This window comes from Anas acuta, chromosome 2 (assembly GCF_963932015.1).
Source record: "Anas acuta chromosome 2, bAnaAcu1.1, whole genome shotgun sequence".
Classification (NCBI taxonomy): Eukaryota; Metazoa; Chordata; class Aves; order Anseriformes; family Anatidae; genus Anas; species Anas acuta.
In genome coordinates, this window is record NC_088980.1 from 14592247 (window position 1) to 14610003 (window position 17757).

Here is a 17757-nt window from a genome sequence, read left to right on the forward strand (position 1 = left end):
GTCTGGGTATCTTTCCGAGCTCTGTCCTCTTAAAAGAGGAGGCAGAATTTTATAGTGCACTATAATAAAATGTAAAATTGCTTCCAAAGTAATATTAAGAACATTGTCCTGAGTGTAGTTCGCATAAATTAGTGCTGAGGGAGCAAAAATGGAGGAGATGAAATTGGCTTATTCAAGTGTTCAGATGTGTACCTGCTGCTTTCCATGCATAATGCACTCTCTTCTGATACCATGTTTTCTTTGCACTCCTCTTTAAAAGCAGAATAGATTTTTTTTCCTATTTCTTTTCAAAATGAGCTAAAGAGATACGATGGTGAATCATATACTGTGGTAGTTTTGCAGAGTATGTCCTTAGCCTAGCGTAAGAGGTCTGTTTGTACAAAGGGATTTTGGAAGAAATCCTTTTTGTATAAATTGAAGATTTGAGAAAATAACAGGATAGCACCATATTCTATTTGCTTTCAAGGGACGGGCCGGTGAAGAAACAATCCAGTATAAAAGCCCTATGATAAAACAAAAACAACAAAAAACATGATTGAAAAACTTTCTAATTTAGGGCAGTTTCCCCAGCTGTTCTCACATCCCAGCTGAGCATTGTTTTAACCAGTTTGGTGTCTGCTGTGTGGAGGGACTGCAGCAACCGAAGAAAACCAACTTCTGTCCAATAGTAATATCTTCATTTTTGCTGAGAATCATCAGAGAAAAAATAAAGGTTGTTTAAAAGAAATTAAAATATTTTTATCTATTCTTCCACTCCCATTTTAGCAGTAGCTTTGTGCTTAGTTACAGGCTCAGGAATTTCTTTCCCCAAAATCTCACCCGGATCACTTGCTTTTGCAACGTGATGCACCTGTAGGGTTTCTGCCCTTTCGCTTTCGTGTGGCTGCACCCATCCTAGAGGTCAGTGCATCGATGGCATTGCCTGCTCTTTCGCCAGGACAGCTGATACTGGTGGGGATCAGCGTTCCCTGGAGAAGGTTGGGCTGGTCGCCACTTCATACTGGTGGGAGCCTTCCTTAGCGTGGCGAAAGAGAACAGCAGAAGCACAGCTCTCAGGAGCATGAGCTAAAGTCATGAACTGGAGCATTCACTTCACAGCTAATGAAAAAACACCCTGGATACCTGCATACATCATCATCTCCCAGTGTGCTTCATGACACACACTGCTTCTGGCATTTCTTTTTGCGTTGAATGCCTTCTGGCCATTTGGGACAGGGCTGGTGGATTGTAGGGCTACTAGAACTGTGGTGCTGGGCTTGCTGTGCCCATGCAGTAGTTTGGCTGGGTAAGCAGGCCAGAAGGACCTTGCAGAGGACTGAGTTTGTGCATGCTCTGTATGTGCTTGTCTGGCAGGCCACACACCAGGGCTGGGGGCTTGGTGCTCATTGAGCACATCATGGTATATCTGGTGTATTCAAGGCACATCCAGCCAACTTGTCAGGAAGCTCAGTGGCATCTACCTCTAATTGTCGCCGTAATGCTTCTAACACTGCCCAGTTATTGTCTTGTTTCTTGGTCTAAACCCCAGCACGGAGGTCGAGCAGAGAGCAGTTCAGTTGGAACAGACACGCTGTGCTTTCCAGGGTGCCACAGTCATGCTTGCTTTCAGTCTGTTGCTCAGCAGTACAGGAGAGGAGGGAGGAAAAGTCTTTTAAAAATATGTCATCTTAAACTAATATATTTTAAAAATAGTCTAGTAAATTACAGTATAGTAACTAAAACTGTATTTAATTCCTACTGGGAGAAGATTAGATTGCAATTTAATATTGCTCCTAGAATTTCTCAGATCAAAGTGCTGTAGGCAATGAATAATCAAAAGCAATGTTTTAATAAAAAGCTTGTATATTTACTTCAGAATCATTTCTTAGATTTAAAGAATTATGAAAGCAGCAGATTCTTAAACTATCTGTAAAATTAAAGTGTTCTTTGAATTAATAGATGCGTTCTGATCTTGCAAATCTGATTTAACTTGGAATGTTATGTTGAGCTTCGAAAGGGAAGGGTGTTTGCTTAGTCAGCAGAGTAGAGAATGACTTTCAATTAGATCTGTGATATGTTTTCCAGCAGTTTTATATCAGGGGCTTTTGAGGGGGCAGAATGTATTCAGCAAAGGCAAATGTGGAGTCCTGCACCTGGGCTGGAAAAACCCCATAGAGCAGTATAGGCTGGGGGCCTACCGGCTGCATAGGAACAGACCCAGTGGACAGCCTTGTGATGAAGACCAGCTCCATCCTGGGCTATATCAGCAAGCATATGGCCAGCAGGTTGAGGGAAGTAGCTACTTCCCTCTGCTTCTGCAGTGTTTTGGCTTCCCCAGTACAAGAAAGACATTTCTATGCTGGCCCAGCCAGGGGCCACCAGGATGATTTAGGGGACTGGGAGACATCACACGGGAATGGGGGCTGAGACTGGGGTTCAGCCTTAGGAAGGGAGGCCTCCAGGGGTGCTGTTTGCTGTGCACACAGCATTGTCTGTGTAACTCCTCTGTCAGGTACAGAGAAGAGGCAGCCAGACTTCTCCCAGAGGCGTGCAGGAGCAGTGCAAGAGGCAGCAGACACGAATTGCAACAGAAGACAACTCAGTGCAGTGCAAGGAACACAAATCTTAAAAGCAGGTGTGGTCAAATACTGGGAAAGGTTGCCTTAAGAGGTTATGGAATCTTTCTCTTTACTGTTATTCAAAACTTGACTGGATGTGGGCCCAAACAACCTCCTCATGCTGACCCTAATTGGAGTTGGGGTTTGGACTAGGTGACCTGCAGAGGTCCCTTCCAGTTATGATTATTCTACATGAGCTTACACTTCTGTATAAGTCACATAAGATCTAATACAAAGTGTTAATTTGATAGTAGAATGTGACCCTTGAAATGGTCTTAATATTTTTTTCAAAAGCAATAATGCAATAAAGCTATTAGAGGAATATCAGTTGTTTTGCTCCCTTCTAGCTAAACTACTGTGCAAAGTTGTTATTGAAAGCCAGTTCTGACTTCTGACTGAACTTGATTAGGACGGGTAAAGACTTTCTTGAAATTACAAAGGCTTATGTTTTGTGTTAGCTCATCTAAAATTTAAACTGTGCTTGCCTTTTTTCTTCTGTTGAAGTGTTGGGTGATCTCTTGGTCTGTGTTGAGGGGATGCAGGTCTCAGGCTGGAGGTATAACACAGGATGCCTCTTAGATGATATTTTTTCTAATCCATCCTATTTTATGTATGTGGGTAGCAGTGCCTTATTTGTTTACATGTTCCTTTTTTTCCCTATTTCCTCTTATCAGTTTGTTAGTACGGTAGTTATGTTTAAATGGCTTTTTAATAAACCATGTAGAAAAATGAAGCTGAAGGAATTACAAATACTTAGATATGCCATGGTGTCATTAAAGTCAGTTCAGCCATCAGAAAGCCTACAAACTGATTTCATATTTAGATTATTTGGCATCTTAATAATAATTAGCTACTACCTTGTTAATTATTTTCCCAAATTTGTGGTTTTGCACTCTTATCTGTTCCTTCACATGTGCAGCAACTTGTATTTCAGGACACTTTGGAGCCTGAGCTGAAATTTGATTTCCTGCTGGGCAAGAGCAGCAAGCGAGTACTTGGGTTTGCACCATAGCACTGCAGGACTGAGCAGCAGCCCATGCTGACTGCTTTGGGTTACGCACGGCTATTGCCAATTCTGCAGAGTTTTTTCTAGACATTTGTTGGTGGTCTCTTGAATGTTCTTCAGCTGTGCTCATTGCAAAGGAAGTGTGTGGTTAGTTGTGTGGTACGGCTTTGCTTGAGTGCATAACTTCTGGAGAAGCTTTAGGCCGAGGAGGACAGGTTGCCAGTGATGCTATTGGTTATATTTTCTGTCAGCCTTCTCCATGTCCAATTTCTACATACAGTATGTCTGAAAGTATGTGGCAATGTTCCCACATCAGCAGGTTGAATGTCTGTCTAAAAGCGTGTGCGAAAGAGACCTCTTCTTGGGGACTGCTGGACAGGGCTCGGCATAACCCTCTGGCATCAATTTTCAGGAAATTGAAGGAACTGTTTTAGCAAGAGATATATTGGAAGTTAGATTGTAGAATTTCATTTGGACCTTCAAAATCTCTCTCTTCGAGATCCAAAATTTCCAATGAAAGTTATTTAGTTCGGTTATTAGAACTGAGATCTTCTTGGTGCTAAGCATGAAGCAAGAACCAGCATCTTTGCCCGTGTCAGCACCTGTCCGGAGGTGAGCATGGAGCTGCGCCAGTCCTCTGGGCTGCCTTGGAGGTGAGCACCTCTACTGCTCTCTGCTGGAAGCAGAAACAATCACTTGTGAGAAAGGCAGTTTTTGAAGGGCCATCCTGTAGGAGAAGATGTGCACATGCACTTGAGGAGAGCACAGCAGCTGTAAGTAAGCTGTAAGCTCACACAGTGAGCTGTGTATGGCCACATCTGGATATCGTTGTGTGGGCCAGCAGGGGAAGCCTGCAGTGCAGCCCGAGGCACTGAGACACGTCTGGTTCCTCTACAGATCAACTGCAGAGCAATGGGCCTCTGAATAGTAGAACAAATTGGGAATGTCGTTCTGTGAAATTATCTGATAAGCATCCTTCCGGTGAGGAGAAAACATATTTAAAATAGCTCTTAATGATTCAGAAAGATAAGGGACTTATCTTTTGCTTCATGTTAGAAAGAGTGGACAGGATTGTGCAGAGGATATGAAACCAGAGCAACGGTTGCCATCTTTCTGGTGTGAGAATGGAGCTGTCATCCCAACTGATGCTGAAATCAGTCCGAAATCTTCACAGGCACTGATACCTACCCATGATACAGCAACAGAGTTGTCAGTATATTACAAAAGTTTTAGAGAGACACTTAGGAATAAGTAAAATTCAAGTGATCTTTTTGACAGTCTTACACGTCATAGGGAAAAGATACAGCAAAAGTGCCTAGCTTTATGGATTTTGTGAAGTGGAGGATTTCTGGTTCCGTGGTAGAGCAGGATGACCTAATTGCACCGTGTGATAGCGATGAATTGTTTTATATGGTATGAGTATTTAATCAGAATGTAAACAACCATTGCTGGTGTGATTTTTAAAAAAATCCAGTTAATTAACATTTAAGTACTTAATCTAGTCTATTAATTAAGCCTGCATATGTGTTTACTAATTTTTAATTGCCTTAGAATCAAAGGAAATTGTAATAATGAATGTTGGAATGCAGACTGCTGCTGCTGCATCAATATGAAAAGAAATCTTTCTTCCTGCTTTTTGTTTATTTGAGTACATATAACCTGGCTAACATGATATGGCCGGAACAAAGCAATAGAAAAACTCATAATGGTCTCCATTTCAGAGAGAGTTGAAATAAGTCTGGAGCTAAACGTTGGAGAAATTAAATGAATATTTCCATAGGCTGAAATCTCAGCAAAGCTCCTGTCTTTATATTTGAAAGTGTTACTGAATATCTGATACATTTTTTTACATTTTTTTTTTAAACACACAACTCGTACATGCTTTCTCTGGGGATGAAATAGCCTGTTCAAACTGGCGTTTCTTCCTATGCTAGTTTACATTCATGAAGAGCGTGGACATGTATTGAAACCTCTTTTCCATTGCTATCATAATTAGAAATGTAAACATGTCAGTCTAAATTAAGGCTACAATTTATTAAATTTGTTACAGGATAACAAAGTGGTTTGTTGTTACTGAATTTTATTTCTTAGTTCCAGATTTTTAGTTAAGTGATTGAAAAATGCAAGCAGCGTGTGTCCTGCTCTAGTCTGTTACCACAGTCCCACTTCTTTGATGCATTAGGTTCAGGCCCCTTGGAGTCGTGGGCTGGGGAGGAATGGCCTAAAATCTTGTTATTACTATTAGTGCTATGATTATTTATTTATTACTGTTGTTGCCATGATATTTGGTCTTTGGCAGTGTTTTTTTTTTTCTTTTTTTTTTTCTTTTTTTTTTTACTTTTCTAATGGATTCAGACAAGCCAAATTGCTCCCATTTTCACCAAATTTGTGTGGAAGATATGTTAAAGAGCTGAACTAATATTAAACAGCTTAGCTGTTTTCTGCTTTCTTCATGCTTTGTTATGGCTTCTTCATCCTGTCTGCCGATTTCCAGTGTAAGAGTGGCTGGTACGGTGGGCTCTGCGGGTCACTGCGAATGATGAGATCTAAGATTGAAAGATGGAGAACAGGAGGCACACCCGGTGTCATGCATTGAGTGTAATCATTGCAGAATAATTCTGGAAAGCAGTACGCCGTCCATTGTATTTGAAAATGGATACTGGGCGTGACTATGGTAACTTCAGTTAAAAAAAGAGAAAAGGAGAGAGAAAAGAAAAAGAGTCAACGTGGAGTCAAAGCTGTCTCCCTGCAGGTGCTGTTGTTTTCAGGCAAGACAGTCGTCTTTGTTTTCTGTGCTCTTTGTAAACTTGGTATTTAAAACCTATCAAATTACGATAGGTTTACCATTGACTTTAAGGCTGCAAGCAGCTGGTCTAGTAATCTGTGTTACGTGCTTGGCCAAATTAACACCATCCCTGGCATGAAGCAGCTGTTACTGCTGCAGATTCCCGTGCACAAGGTTCCTGGTGGGTGCAGTGAGCTCCTGGTCTGGCTTCTGTCCAAGTAGCCCCTCACGGCATCTTTTAATCACAGAATCACAGAATTTCTATGTATGTGTTTTGTGTCTCATTGCTGCAGAAATGACAGTGGAGGTGTGGTTAGTGGTAAGATCACCTCGCTGGTTGTATGTAGGACATTTGGGACAGAAATGCGCAGGACATGGAGCACACAGCACGTCTCACGCTTCTTCACGTGGCACTTTCTGTGGCTGTGCTACATAAATGCATGCCACGGTTGTCGTGGGCTTTGAGTTGGGGGCCAGTCTGCAGCAGGATCTGGCCTGTTGCTTGTGTCCTGCATTTCTAGGCTTCCAGAGGCACAGCCGTGATAATTCCTTACATTGCTCCTTGAAGAATTTCCTTTGAGGAAAAGCAAAATGTGCTGGAGAAAGCAGAAATCAGTGCTCAATGTAAGGGCAGGGTGGGAGATATTCTGTCTGCCCTTGTTTCCTGTAACCTCACCGTCATCCAAAGTGTGGCATCCCCAGCTCTGGAAATCCAACGCTGTCATTTATTTTAAGTCTTCCAGTCCTCAAGACTCATCATTAGGGATAAGTATACCTTGTAAAACTGTTTTACAACCAACACACTAACTAGTGTAGCTGAGCTGCAGCAAACCTGTGTTGAATTATCTAATTAGTCTTGAGGAAAGCCAATGCAGCTTGTGTATCTTTACAGGCTTTATGCAAAAATGTTACAAGTTGGTAGGCTTTTTATTGGAACCGAAGCCTTTTGAAGATTTGATGCTGTCAAAATGGCGAATACCTGTGCAAATACAAAAGATCAAAAGCTGAGCTTGAGATGAGCACCATTCAGTTTTAGATGTTCTGAAGTCATAGGTTGTAGGCTGCTGGAATAGGCAAAAAGCTCGAGGCAACTTATGGTAGAACATGAACACACACATAAACATATTTATATATTGATATGCACATACAATTTGATGTGGTTAATATATATAAAATACTTGCAGCAGCATACCATGATATTTTTTCATTGGCCTCAAGGGAACAGAATGTAATTTGGGGATTTATCTTGATACATGCCCTAGTACAGTAGAAGATTTGATGGTTCATCCCTGGAATTCTTAAACGCATCCTTTGTGTTTTGTTCTGATACCTTGCACATTTTCACTTGTGGATTAGTTTATTTTCAGTTGCTGGAGATTGGTAATTAGCTTGTTATAAAACAGATAGTCAAAGTGCTATGAGTGTAAAGTGTGTTGCTTTTGAGAAATAAGCTTCAGTTTATGTAAGCACAGATATTTCTCAATAAGTTAGAATATTAACCTGTCTCCTACTGTTGAGGTACTGATGTTGTAGGTATTGACAGATCTCTTCTGGTGTTATCTTGTATACAGATTTCTCAAAAATAAAATCGCAAATTGTATGTTAAAAACATGCTCACTGTGTCTGCTGTTGCAGCCTGGTTTTCCTTGTGCTGCCTACCTCCCAAATAACCCTGTAGAGAGATTGCTGACTTTTACCCGTTACCAGTTTGCTCTTTCTCTTTCACACATGCCAGCGCCTAAATTTGCATTAGGTCTGGAATTACTGGCAGAAGATTGCTACTCTGCAATTTCAAAACTACTCATTAAAAAAACGTTAATGCCTGAAAGTAGCTTCAAAGGCTGTATTCCCAAACCATTTCCACTTGGGCTTCCAGTTGCAGTTTTAATATTTATTTATTTTAAACCAATGTTTTTGTAAGTCAGATTAGAGTAATGGCACTAATGTTAAAATCTGTAGGATGAGGCGATGCCAAATTCCCTGAAAGAAAAAAGGAAAAAAGAAGAAAGAAAATGACCCCTGAAATGATTCCTTTAGGTTATACGAAGCTTTAAGTGTTGTTATAACAAAATAAACAATTTGCAGAGATCAGCGCAGGTTTAAGCTGATTTGCTCCATTTACCCTACCAATTTGGACAGAAGAATGTAATGTGTTCTTGGAAATGCCTTTCAAATATTACATTATAGATTAATTTATAGGCTGCAGAATGCTGTTATCCATAGGACTTTTCTACCCATCTTGAAAATTAAGTTCTAAAATTAAATGTGTATAAGAGCTGGCCTTTTCTTTTTCAGTAGGTCACTAAAGATAAATCGGGAGAAATTATTTGTTTCAAATAAAAGCCTTCATATACAGTGGAATAAGTATCTCACATTTACTGAAAAACATCACGATGTTTTCCCTAGTTCTCTCACGATGGTGAACACAGGTTTAGTAAATCTTCATTAAATTAGTGACCTGGCTAAGTTTCCAATTGGGCTTCGGTTCTTATTCTTTTCGTGGAGAATCTGAATGCAAACAACAGAAGTATTTCTGGAAATTTGGATAATGAAATTTTGCAAGGGAAGCCCACAACCTAATCATATTAATAGCTTGTAATAGGTGTCAGATTAATAGATGAAAAGAAATTTGTAGTTTAGGATGGCTGCGTATTTTGCTTGTAGCTTACAATGTGTATTAATGTCATTTCTTACTTTACATTTTTATTCCATTAACTTGCATTATCACTCATGATTTGACTTTGTAATAATGATTACATGTAGAGGTATCAAGACAGGTGATAACTTCCAGTGCTCAGGTGTTGGCATTCAGGTAATTCTCTGCATTGCTGGGCAAGATGAAGGGGTTTGCTGGACCTGTGTGACTCTGCCTTTCCTGACTTGGTGCCATTCACTCTAGGGCTTGCAGCGTTGGGTTTTGTGTCATGTCAGAGCTGCTGACCCTTGGCACTAGCCAGTTAATGGCTGCCTTTCCTTGGGCCGATGTTGAGATCCAGGCATTGGTTTGGGTCATTGCTGATAGGCATTTCTTGCTATTTGATGGGAAGAATGATAAAATGCTCATCTACAATGGCACTTTGATGTTGCTGAAGGTTTCTTTCTAACAGTAAATTAAATGTCATTTGCAGCTGGTAGCTGTGTTTGATGAGCAAGACCCCCACCACGGAGGTGATGGCACCAGCGCCAGCTCGACAGGCACGCAAAGCCCCGAGATTTTTGGCAGTGAGCTTGGAACCAACACAGCGTCGGCCTTTCAGCCCTACCAAGCTACGAGTGAAATTGAGGTCACCCCTTCAGTCCTTCGTGCAAGTAAGTAAATGATCTCCACATCTTGACGTATTTCATCTTAATTTACGAGGATGCCAAGCGCTGCTACCCATTCATGCTGCTGGGAATGTGATTCATTATCTGTCCTTATCGAATGCTGATCAAAATAGAGAATCTGCATAAATGCCGGTTGTATGTAAGCAAATAAGCCTGTTTTAATAAATTATTTATAAGCTGCTTTTAGGAGCAATAAGCTCTCTCTGTGCTGCCAGTTTAAAATTGTCCTAACACTGAAAATCACAGCAAAATTTCCAAATGCAGTTGCTGCATGCTGTAATGTGCAGTTTGCCAGTTTTATTCCATTAAATGAAGAAAAGGGTAAAAAGAAACTACAGATAGGAGCACTTTGTATTGAACCTGTCAGTGTTGCTAGGTTATGCTTGTCACCTTTCCGTAAAAACACCTTGTGATACATGTATTTACTATGTTGGAGAAAGATACTCTTCTAAAAAAATAAACCCAGGAACATCCCTTTGGTTTGTTTAGTTTAAAATGAGGACAATTTGCTGCAAAATCATGAAGTATGAACTATGTATCACCATTCTTGTTTAGGCAGGATTTTGAATATTTCAGCTTACTAAGAAGGAAAAATGGCCATATGGCACAACAATGTAATTTTCATTGATGTTAAGAGTTCCATGCAAAGAAGACAACAGTAGAGTAAGTGACATGCCCCTCTTGTAGTATCTGTCAGCTCCTTCATTGAGGATTTGAAGTAGTGACTCCATTCCAGAAAATTCTTAGCAGGAGTTAGCATCGGTCAGTCCTTCAATATTCTGTGAGTATCATGTTTTAAACGAGGATTTGTAATTCCCAAAAGATTACTTTTCTGTAGATGTTCCTTTAATGGATAAAATGTGTGTGTAAGTAATCAGGTAAAAACACAAATGGAAAAGTTACAACTCTATTTAAAGTTTGAGGGATTTTGTACCAGTGTGTTTTCTGTAAAAAATAAGGGAACATTTCAGAATTAGCTTACATAGACTTGAATGTATATCATTTCAGGCTGTGACTATGTTTCACTGTAACACAGAATTAAATGAGGGAAAGGATAAATGGCAGATGAGAATAAAATAATAATAATAAAAAAGAATCCTGGAATTTTGGGGCCCTTTAGTTTTGCTGTTGTTAGAGTATACCACTGCTAAATGCACATCTCATTTCTATGCATAAGCCAAAGAGCTGTCCTCCTGGGTTTGCAACTCAGGCTGGCTTAGAGCAGATACACACACACACACACATTTTTTCCTTAGTTTGATTATCTGGTGTATTATTCAGTATGTTGATGTTGGCACATCAAATGCATATAGTGCAGATGAAATTCAGTGATATATTGGACAGCTCACTTATCTTTGGTGTCATTCTGGAGAATGCATGTAATACTTAGCCAGTTCACTGATTGTTAAAAGGACCAAAAAGTGCTTTAAAACCCAGTAATACAAAGGTCTGTAGCCATGCGCTGAGTTGGTAAGCATTACAGTTCTTTTGACATTTTAATAAAATCATGCAAAAATAAAATGGGTGAAACAATTTGTCATAAATGTTACTGCAAATCAGAGATGCTCTCTTACCTAGCTAATGCTTTTTTTTCTTGATGTTGACAATTAGATATATTTTGTTTGTAAATGTTCCAAGCCACAGCCTTAGAATCCCAGTCCAGTAATATTATCCCATATTAAACCCAACTATTTCAAGAATTTCATTTAAATATACATTGAAAATGGAAATAATATCCCTATTGTATTTCCTTTATAATTTGTGAAGTGAAGCATAGCATACAAATGGTATTCTCAGTATTTCAAATAATTATCTTCTTACTGTGTAAGTTCTATTCAGCAAATAAAACCCATCCAGTTTTGTGGTAGATGCAGATCCCGATTATTACATGTTGACAAGGTCATATATCTATTAATTGGATTGGAGATGGGATACAAAATTGCTGTAATTATTGTAATTTTCTAGCTAATTGCAGGGTTGGCGGTGAATATTTTACTTCTAACAAATGAAAAACAGTATTCCGCCTGAAATTGGTTTATAGCATTTTAGACATTTTGTTTTACATCTCTGGTGCTTTTTGCTCGCAGGCTGGGCTCTGTCTCTCGGCAGCCCATGCACGACCGCCCGGCTTTGTGCCGTCCTGCTGCCGCTCACCTGCACCCGGGGGGCTGGCGGCGGTCCCCGGGTCCCCGTGCAGAGGCAGGATCCAAGAGGCTGGGGCTGGGGCTCAGGGGCCTGCTGAGATTTTCGTCTCTTTGTTCTGGTTGCCATGCCAGCCCTTTTGTTTGTTTAGAGATCACGCCACCGCTCCTCTCCCAGCCAGGGAAAGGTTAGCTAGATCAGGTCCAGCTGGAAAAGTAATATTCCTCCGGCTTCCCTCTTTTCCCATGCACAAACAGAACCTGGACTTTGCACGTGGGGGGTTGTATCAAATTGAATCTTCCCATCTAAAGGTGGAAACAACAATGATGCTGGCCCATACCCCCCAGTGTTTTTTTGCGTTGGGAAAAGGCAGTTCATCAAGGCGAGCAGTTGGTTTACGCTTCTCATCTAGCTCTTTCTCCTTTTATTGTTTTTCTGTAACCTAAGTTAAACTTCCCGTTGTTCTATTTCATCCCTTGAGCTGCATTTTTTTCTGTAAGCATACAGTAAACAAGGCGTTTTTTTGTGTGTGCCTGCATGCTTTCTGAGAAGAGGTTGGAAGCTCGCTGCAGAAGATTGTTAAAGCAGACTGATGTTTATTCCCTGCTGAAATATAAACTCGAGGCGCAGGTGAAAATTGCCAAACCTAATGAGCAATTTGGCAGATAAGACAGGATGTCAGGCAATGACAGTTCAGCAGCGGGTGCACTGCCTGTGAACCAAGTTGTTTGTTTCACAGTACTGCATTTAAATATTGTAAATAAAATTCCTTTTCAGCTACGTGAGTTACTGTGAAAAGGGCCATCTCTTTGTCTAGTGCTCCTTTTAAGTTATTTAGCTCTACCAAATAACCAAGGGTGGTCTTAGTTCTTGTCTCGGTGTGATTATACGTTACAAGTCTCTGAATGTTTCAGTATTGCAGTTAATGAGCATTTTTAACATAAAACATTATTTGGGAAATACATTAGGGGAGGCTGAGAGGACTGATATTTTCCAGTTCAGAGTACAGGAGAATAAAGGCAATGGGAGATCCTCTTTCTGTAGCTTCATCCAGAGGGAGGCTATCAGGAAGATGAAGCTATCAGGAAGATGAAGTTAGTGTGTTCTCATATGGGCAAAGTGACAGGGCTGGTGGCAACAAACACAGGTTGCAACAAGGACGATTCCAGTTTTTCAAGGAACTGACACAGCTACTGGTGTGGTTCTCCTGCAGGCTGGATGCTGAGCATCTCCTGCAGTGCTGGCCGGAGCAATCTAGGAAATTACTAAGAGCTAGCTGGAAATGGTGCTCTCCAGTGGTGTATTTGCTCAAGTGTATTTTAGTAGCACTCTGGACATCAGTTTCATATTCTGTTCTCAGAAGGAGAGTATGGCAAAAGTGGTCTAGATGAGAATATTATGCAGTGAGCGCACAGCTGGCTGTAAAGACGTGCTGAAAGTGCAGAGGAGCAAATAACTTGCTGCACTTCCCCTTCTTTGTTTAGCCAGCAGCACGCCTGTTGCTCTGAGGTCACCTGTGTGCATGTGTGCTCTCGCCCTGCGATGGGAACAGGTTTATTCCTCACAGGTAAGAGCACGCATGCAGACTGCCACTGTGAATTACTTGATATATTAGAGTTCGTGACCTTCCCTGCCTTTGAGTTTGTGCATCTCTCTGTGCCCTCTCAGCAGTTTTCAGTAGTTTAATGGCAAATTAGGAGGATATATCAAGTGTAGTCCCTGAGGACTCTCTTAGGCTGAGGACTGTTCAGTATTTTAATAAATCTGAACTGGAATACAGAGTATTGCATTAAAAGCTAAGAAGGTGTTTCAAGTACTTGGGGTGTCAAGGTTTCAGTTCAGCCTTCACTACACACATTTATAAACTCTTTTGAAATCAGTGAGATATGCATAGTCACTACAATGAGAAAGAAAAAAGTAATTTGCAAGCCAATACTAGTGCACAGCAACTGCATAGGACAGCTAGAAGGATCTGGGCATTATTGCAGGGCATGTGGGCATTATGTTCCACCTTCAAAGGCAAATGCTGTTGTGGGCTCACTGAAGTAGGTGCAAGCAGGAAGACTAAAGCTGGGGTAACCAGTGCTGGTGCCAGACTTAGAGAAATTGTAAACCAGTTGGAAAGTGATGAAATGCAGCAATGAGAAGGTACTTTTGAGACTACAACCACGCGTTGGAAAGATTGGCTTATCCAATTAAGATAAAATTGATAGAATCCAAGTCTTCAAATGTACAATTTTTTTTTGTTTGTTTTCTGTGTCTAGTAAGAGAAAAGCAGTTGGCATTTCTTGGAGAAAAAACATTTTTTTTGTAATCTGAAGGCCTGCTAAGCTTTTTCTACACCTCACACAACAAATGGGTCTTTGTGGGAATGGTTCAGAGACATCTGCTCACTGCTAAACACCGTCATGTGCTCTGCTGCAAGGCAGTCACTCACCTGTGTCAGGTCTGTCTGGTTCCTGGCTAAGCCATTGAGCTGTTTTGTAACCACGGGCCAGCCACTTCCTGCATCCCTTGCAAATATGTGTCTTTTCTTAGCATCTTTCAATTGGAGTATTCAAAAAATCAAATACTAAGCAAAACAGTTAAAGGTGTGAGTGTATAAATAAACGTGTGAATTTCAAGTACTTTAAACTTGAAAAGCTTGCATTTCATTTTACTTCTGATTTGATACAAGTATTTATCTATTGAATCCCAAATGCATGTTCTAAGAATTAATTTGTTAATATTTCTGAGTGCCTTCATTTAAGAAACTGGATTTCTGCATGTAGCTTGGCAAAGAGTTGCAGAGGTAAGTTTGTAGTTAGTCCAGTTTCAAAAATGATTATGGTTTCAGCACTCTTTCCTACATATGCCCACTAGAAACATTTTCTTTCTTGGATCTCTCTATCTCCTTATTTATCAGTGAGTCAGCTTTATATATGGAAACACAGAGTCATTTTCAAGTGATGAAGAACCAAGGAAGCAAGAGATTAGAAAAAGGAGGCAGAGAAAGATGCGTTCTTCAAAAACCAGATGTTTGGAGCTTGATCAGATGGAGTTGTCTTTAAGTACCTGCTTACTAAATGTAGAGAAATTCAGCCACATTAATAATAAAATATTATAGTTTTAGAGGCAAAGCTTGCTAAAGTCACTGGGACTTTTTCCACCAGCTCCAACAAGCTTGGGGTCAGGTCAACTTTCCGTGGTGTTCCCTCAGTCAGAAACGTTCACTGGAACCACTGTGAGGTGTTAGGTGTCCATCGTTCAGTGCAGTAATGGGAATGAATCCCTGGAGATTTCATAACCATCATTCCCACTTTTAATGCATTGCCAGCTTCTCAGACGTTTCTTTTATGGTGTCAGATAATATTAAAAGAAGCTAAAACTGAGGCTTGCGCTGAGCTGTTGGCAGCTGAGTAAGAAAGGTTTCTCATGCGTCAGAGTCGGAGGAGAAGCTTTAGCAATGTCTGCTTCCTCACCTTCTGGTGCTCTCGCCATCCAGGAATTCTTATCACAATTATCCCCATAGCTCTATCAAGGAAGTGATTGTTTTAAAGCCAGAGTTATTGAATCAAAAAATCAGTACCAGGTGCTGCTTTCTTCCACGAGGCTAAATTTGTTCTCTCTGCAGTGCAGCTCTGACTTGAGTTATCTCCAGTTGGTGTTTTCTCCAAGTGTAGTGCTCTGCTGTTAATTTGGGATTGTCGAACAGTTTAAAAACCATGTGTTTTTGATGAGACCGTGACACATTTGTAAAAACAAATGGCTTTTAAACTGCTTAAGTTTCTAAATTAACCTTTAATATCTTCAATCTTCTCCGTATATCATCAAATAAAATGCTGTAGCTTCTACTAGGATTAAAAAAATCACAAAAGCAATATAGTAAAGAATTTTCAAACTCACTGGGTTCTCTAAAGAAAACCTTAGTAATCATGGGGCATTTCAGGATTTCTTTCCATATGGTGAGAGCTTCTTTCTTTGAGTATTGATAAGGGGAAGTAATAAAAACACAGTATTGTATCTGATACCTGGTGGTACTGTGTATCATAGCTACAGAATATAGTACAAGACAGATAATAAGGAAGGGTTATGAAGATGTGAAGTATTGAATTTGAATAGTTTAAGAAGTCAGGTTGGATATTAGTCTGAATTTGACATGTTAAATAGATTTAATGATCACTTGAACAAGAAGCTATTATGGAAATCACAGCTGTATTCCGGGAATGTTTCAAAATGTATGTGTGGTGGTGGTGGTGGTTTTTGTTTTCCCCATTCTTTGAATGAAAGGTAATTTTTTCCCCTCAGAGAACTGCATTTTTATGTATAGAAAAATGTTGTGCCGTTTTCTCCAACCAAACATCACAGAGGAGCTGTGAAGTTTATTGTATTTGGGTACCATGGGTTTATTCCCATTGTGATAAAGCTGTTTGTTTATGGAGTTTGTCATCATGCATGTACCAAGAAGTGTAATAACCCTTTCTAGAGACAATTTCTTGATTACTCCTTTAGTTCTTGTTATTTCAATGTAAGCAAATAAGAAGAAGCACAGTGAAGATAAAGAAACATGAGTTTGAAGTGAGTAGGAAATGCCTTTTCATGGTACAGACAACTATCCTGCTATTTATTTATTTTTACTTCAGCGATGCATGTGTATATTATACATGGGAGTGTAGATCAGGTGTAACAGTCCTATTTATCCAACTCATTGTAAAAAAAATAGCATAGTATTTATAGTTACTTATTTTAAAATGTGATAAACACTGTGCTTCAAGGCATCCTTAATATCCAGAGCCACCAGTCCTCAAGAGTGACGGGTGTCCAGGTCTCATTTTGCTTTGCTTAGAGGCACCAGCCTTGGTCTCTGTGGGGGTGCAATGCTGACATGAATTACTCGCAGACAATTTGCCAACAGGGAGAGGATGCAGAGTTTGTCAAATGTGCTTAATGATTCACTTAGTCCTAAGTGGGATGACCTTATTGAAGGGGTGTTGGAGGGCTGGTGAAGAGCTCTGCACTGCTGGGGGCTCCGTGCCGTGCTGCCGGCAGGGTTGCCCTGGGGCCCGGGCAGCAATCTTCAGCTCAACAGCAGCACTCGCCCCCCGCTGCAAACAAAGCAGCATGTGGGTTATGTTTCCGACCACACGCCCAAGGCTGTAAGATATTATGCCTAAAGTATATCCTTAATTACACTGAATTTATGCTTCGTTGAGAGCGTTGTTGCTTGGTTTTGTTGTAAATTCACAAGGAATCTTCTTCTCTCGATTTTATTTGCTGCACGTGAACTCACGTGGTCTTTTTTTTCAGATGGAGACATGTTTTGGAGATAGACCATCTCTTGCTGATTGCTGGAAAAAAGTTGCTTTCAATTCTCTGTCTTTTGACATGTGCTTTTGAGGGGGATGAAACACTGACAGATGGCTGCTAGTTGAATAGGCTTGTTTTTAGTTTGTATTTTATTTACTCATGCACTGAATAGGACTGAACGATGATACAGAAATGAAGGAGTGGATGAGAAATAACTCACCATTAATTTATTGCTTGATTTCATACTTTAAAACAATCAAATTTGTTCCTTCTCCCACCCGTCTCTTGTTGTAAATCTGAAACAAATTGTGTAAATAAGATGAGCTCCAGCTTCAGAAATGCACTGGGTTCATTTTAGGGGCAAATTAAGTATTTAGGGTGAGAATCCTGCCTAAATCCCACAGAGATTTGGGCCTCCAGTACCACTGGATGCTGCAAAGGTGACAGGCCCAGCTCAAGCCCACGAGCCCAGAGGAGCCGAGCTGCCTGCTGCCAACCTGCTGTGGTGCTCCTGTCCCCTCTGCTCTGCGGGCAGGGACCCCTCGTCCCTCCCTCTGTGGCATTGTGGCCATGTCCCCGGGGTGGCTTTCACGGCCTGGCTGATGCCAGAGCTCAGC

The 17757-nt window shown here is 40.6% G+C and overlaps 1 protein-coding gene across 24 annotated transcripts in view; it reads left to right on the top strand.

Moving 5' to 3' along the window:
- PARD3 (par-3 family cell polarity regulator) overlaps positions 1 to 17757 on the top strand; it is a 444438-nt gene that overhangs the window by 138789 nt on the left and 287892 nt on the right. For all 24 annotated transcript variants that reach the window (XM_068673555.1, XM_068673556.1, XM_068673553.1 and 21 more), the window contains exon 3: positions 9517 to 9697. In XM_068673555.1, coding sequence (XP_068529656.1) covers positions 9517 to 9697 — 181 coding nt within the window. The remainder of the gene's footprint in view (positions 1 to 9516; positions 9698 to 17757) is intronic.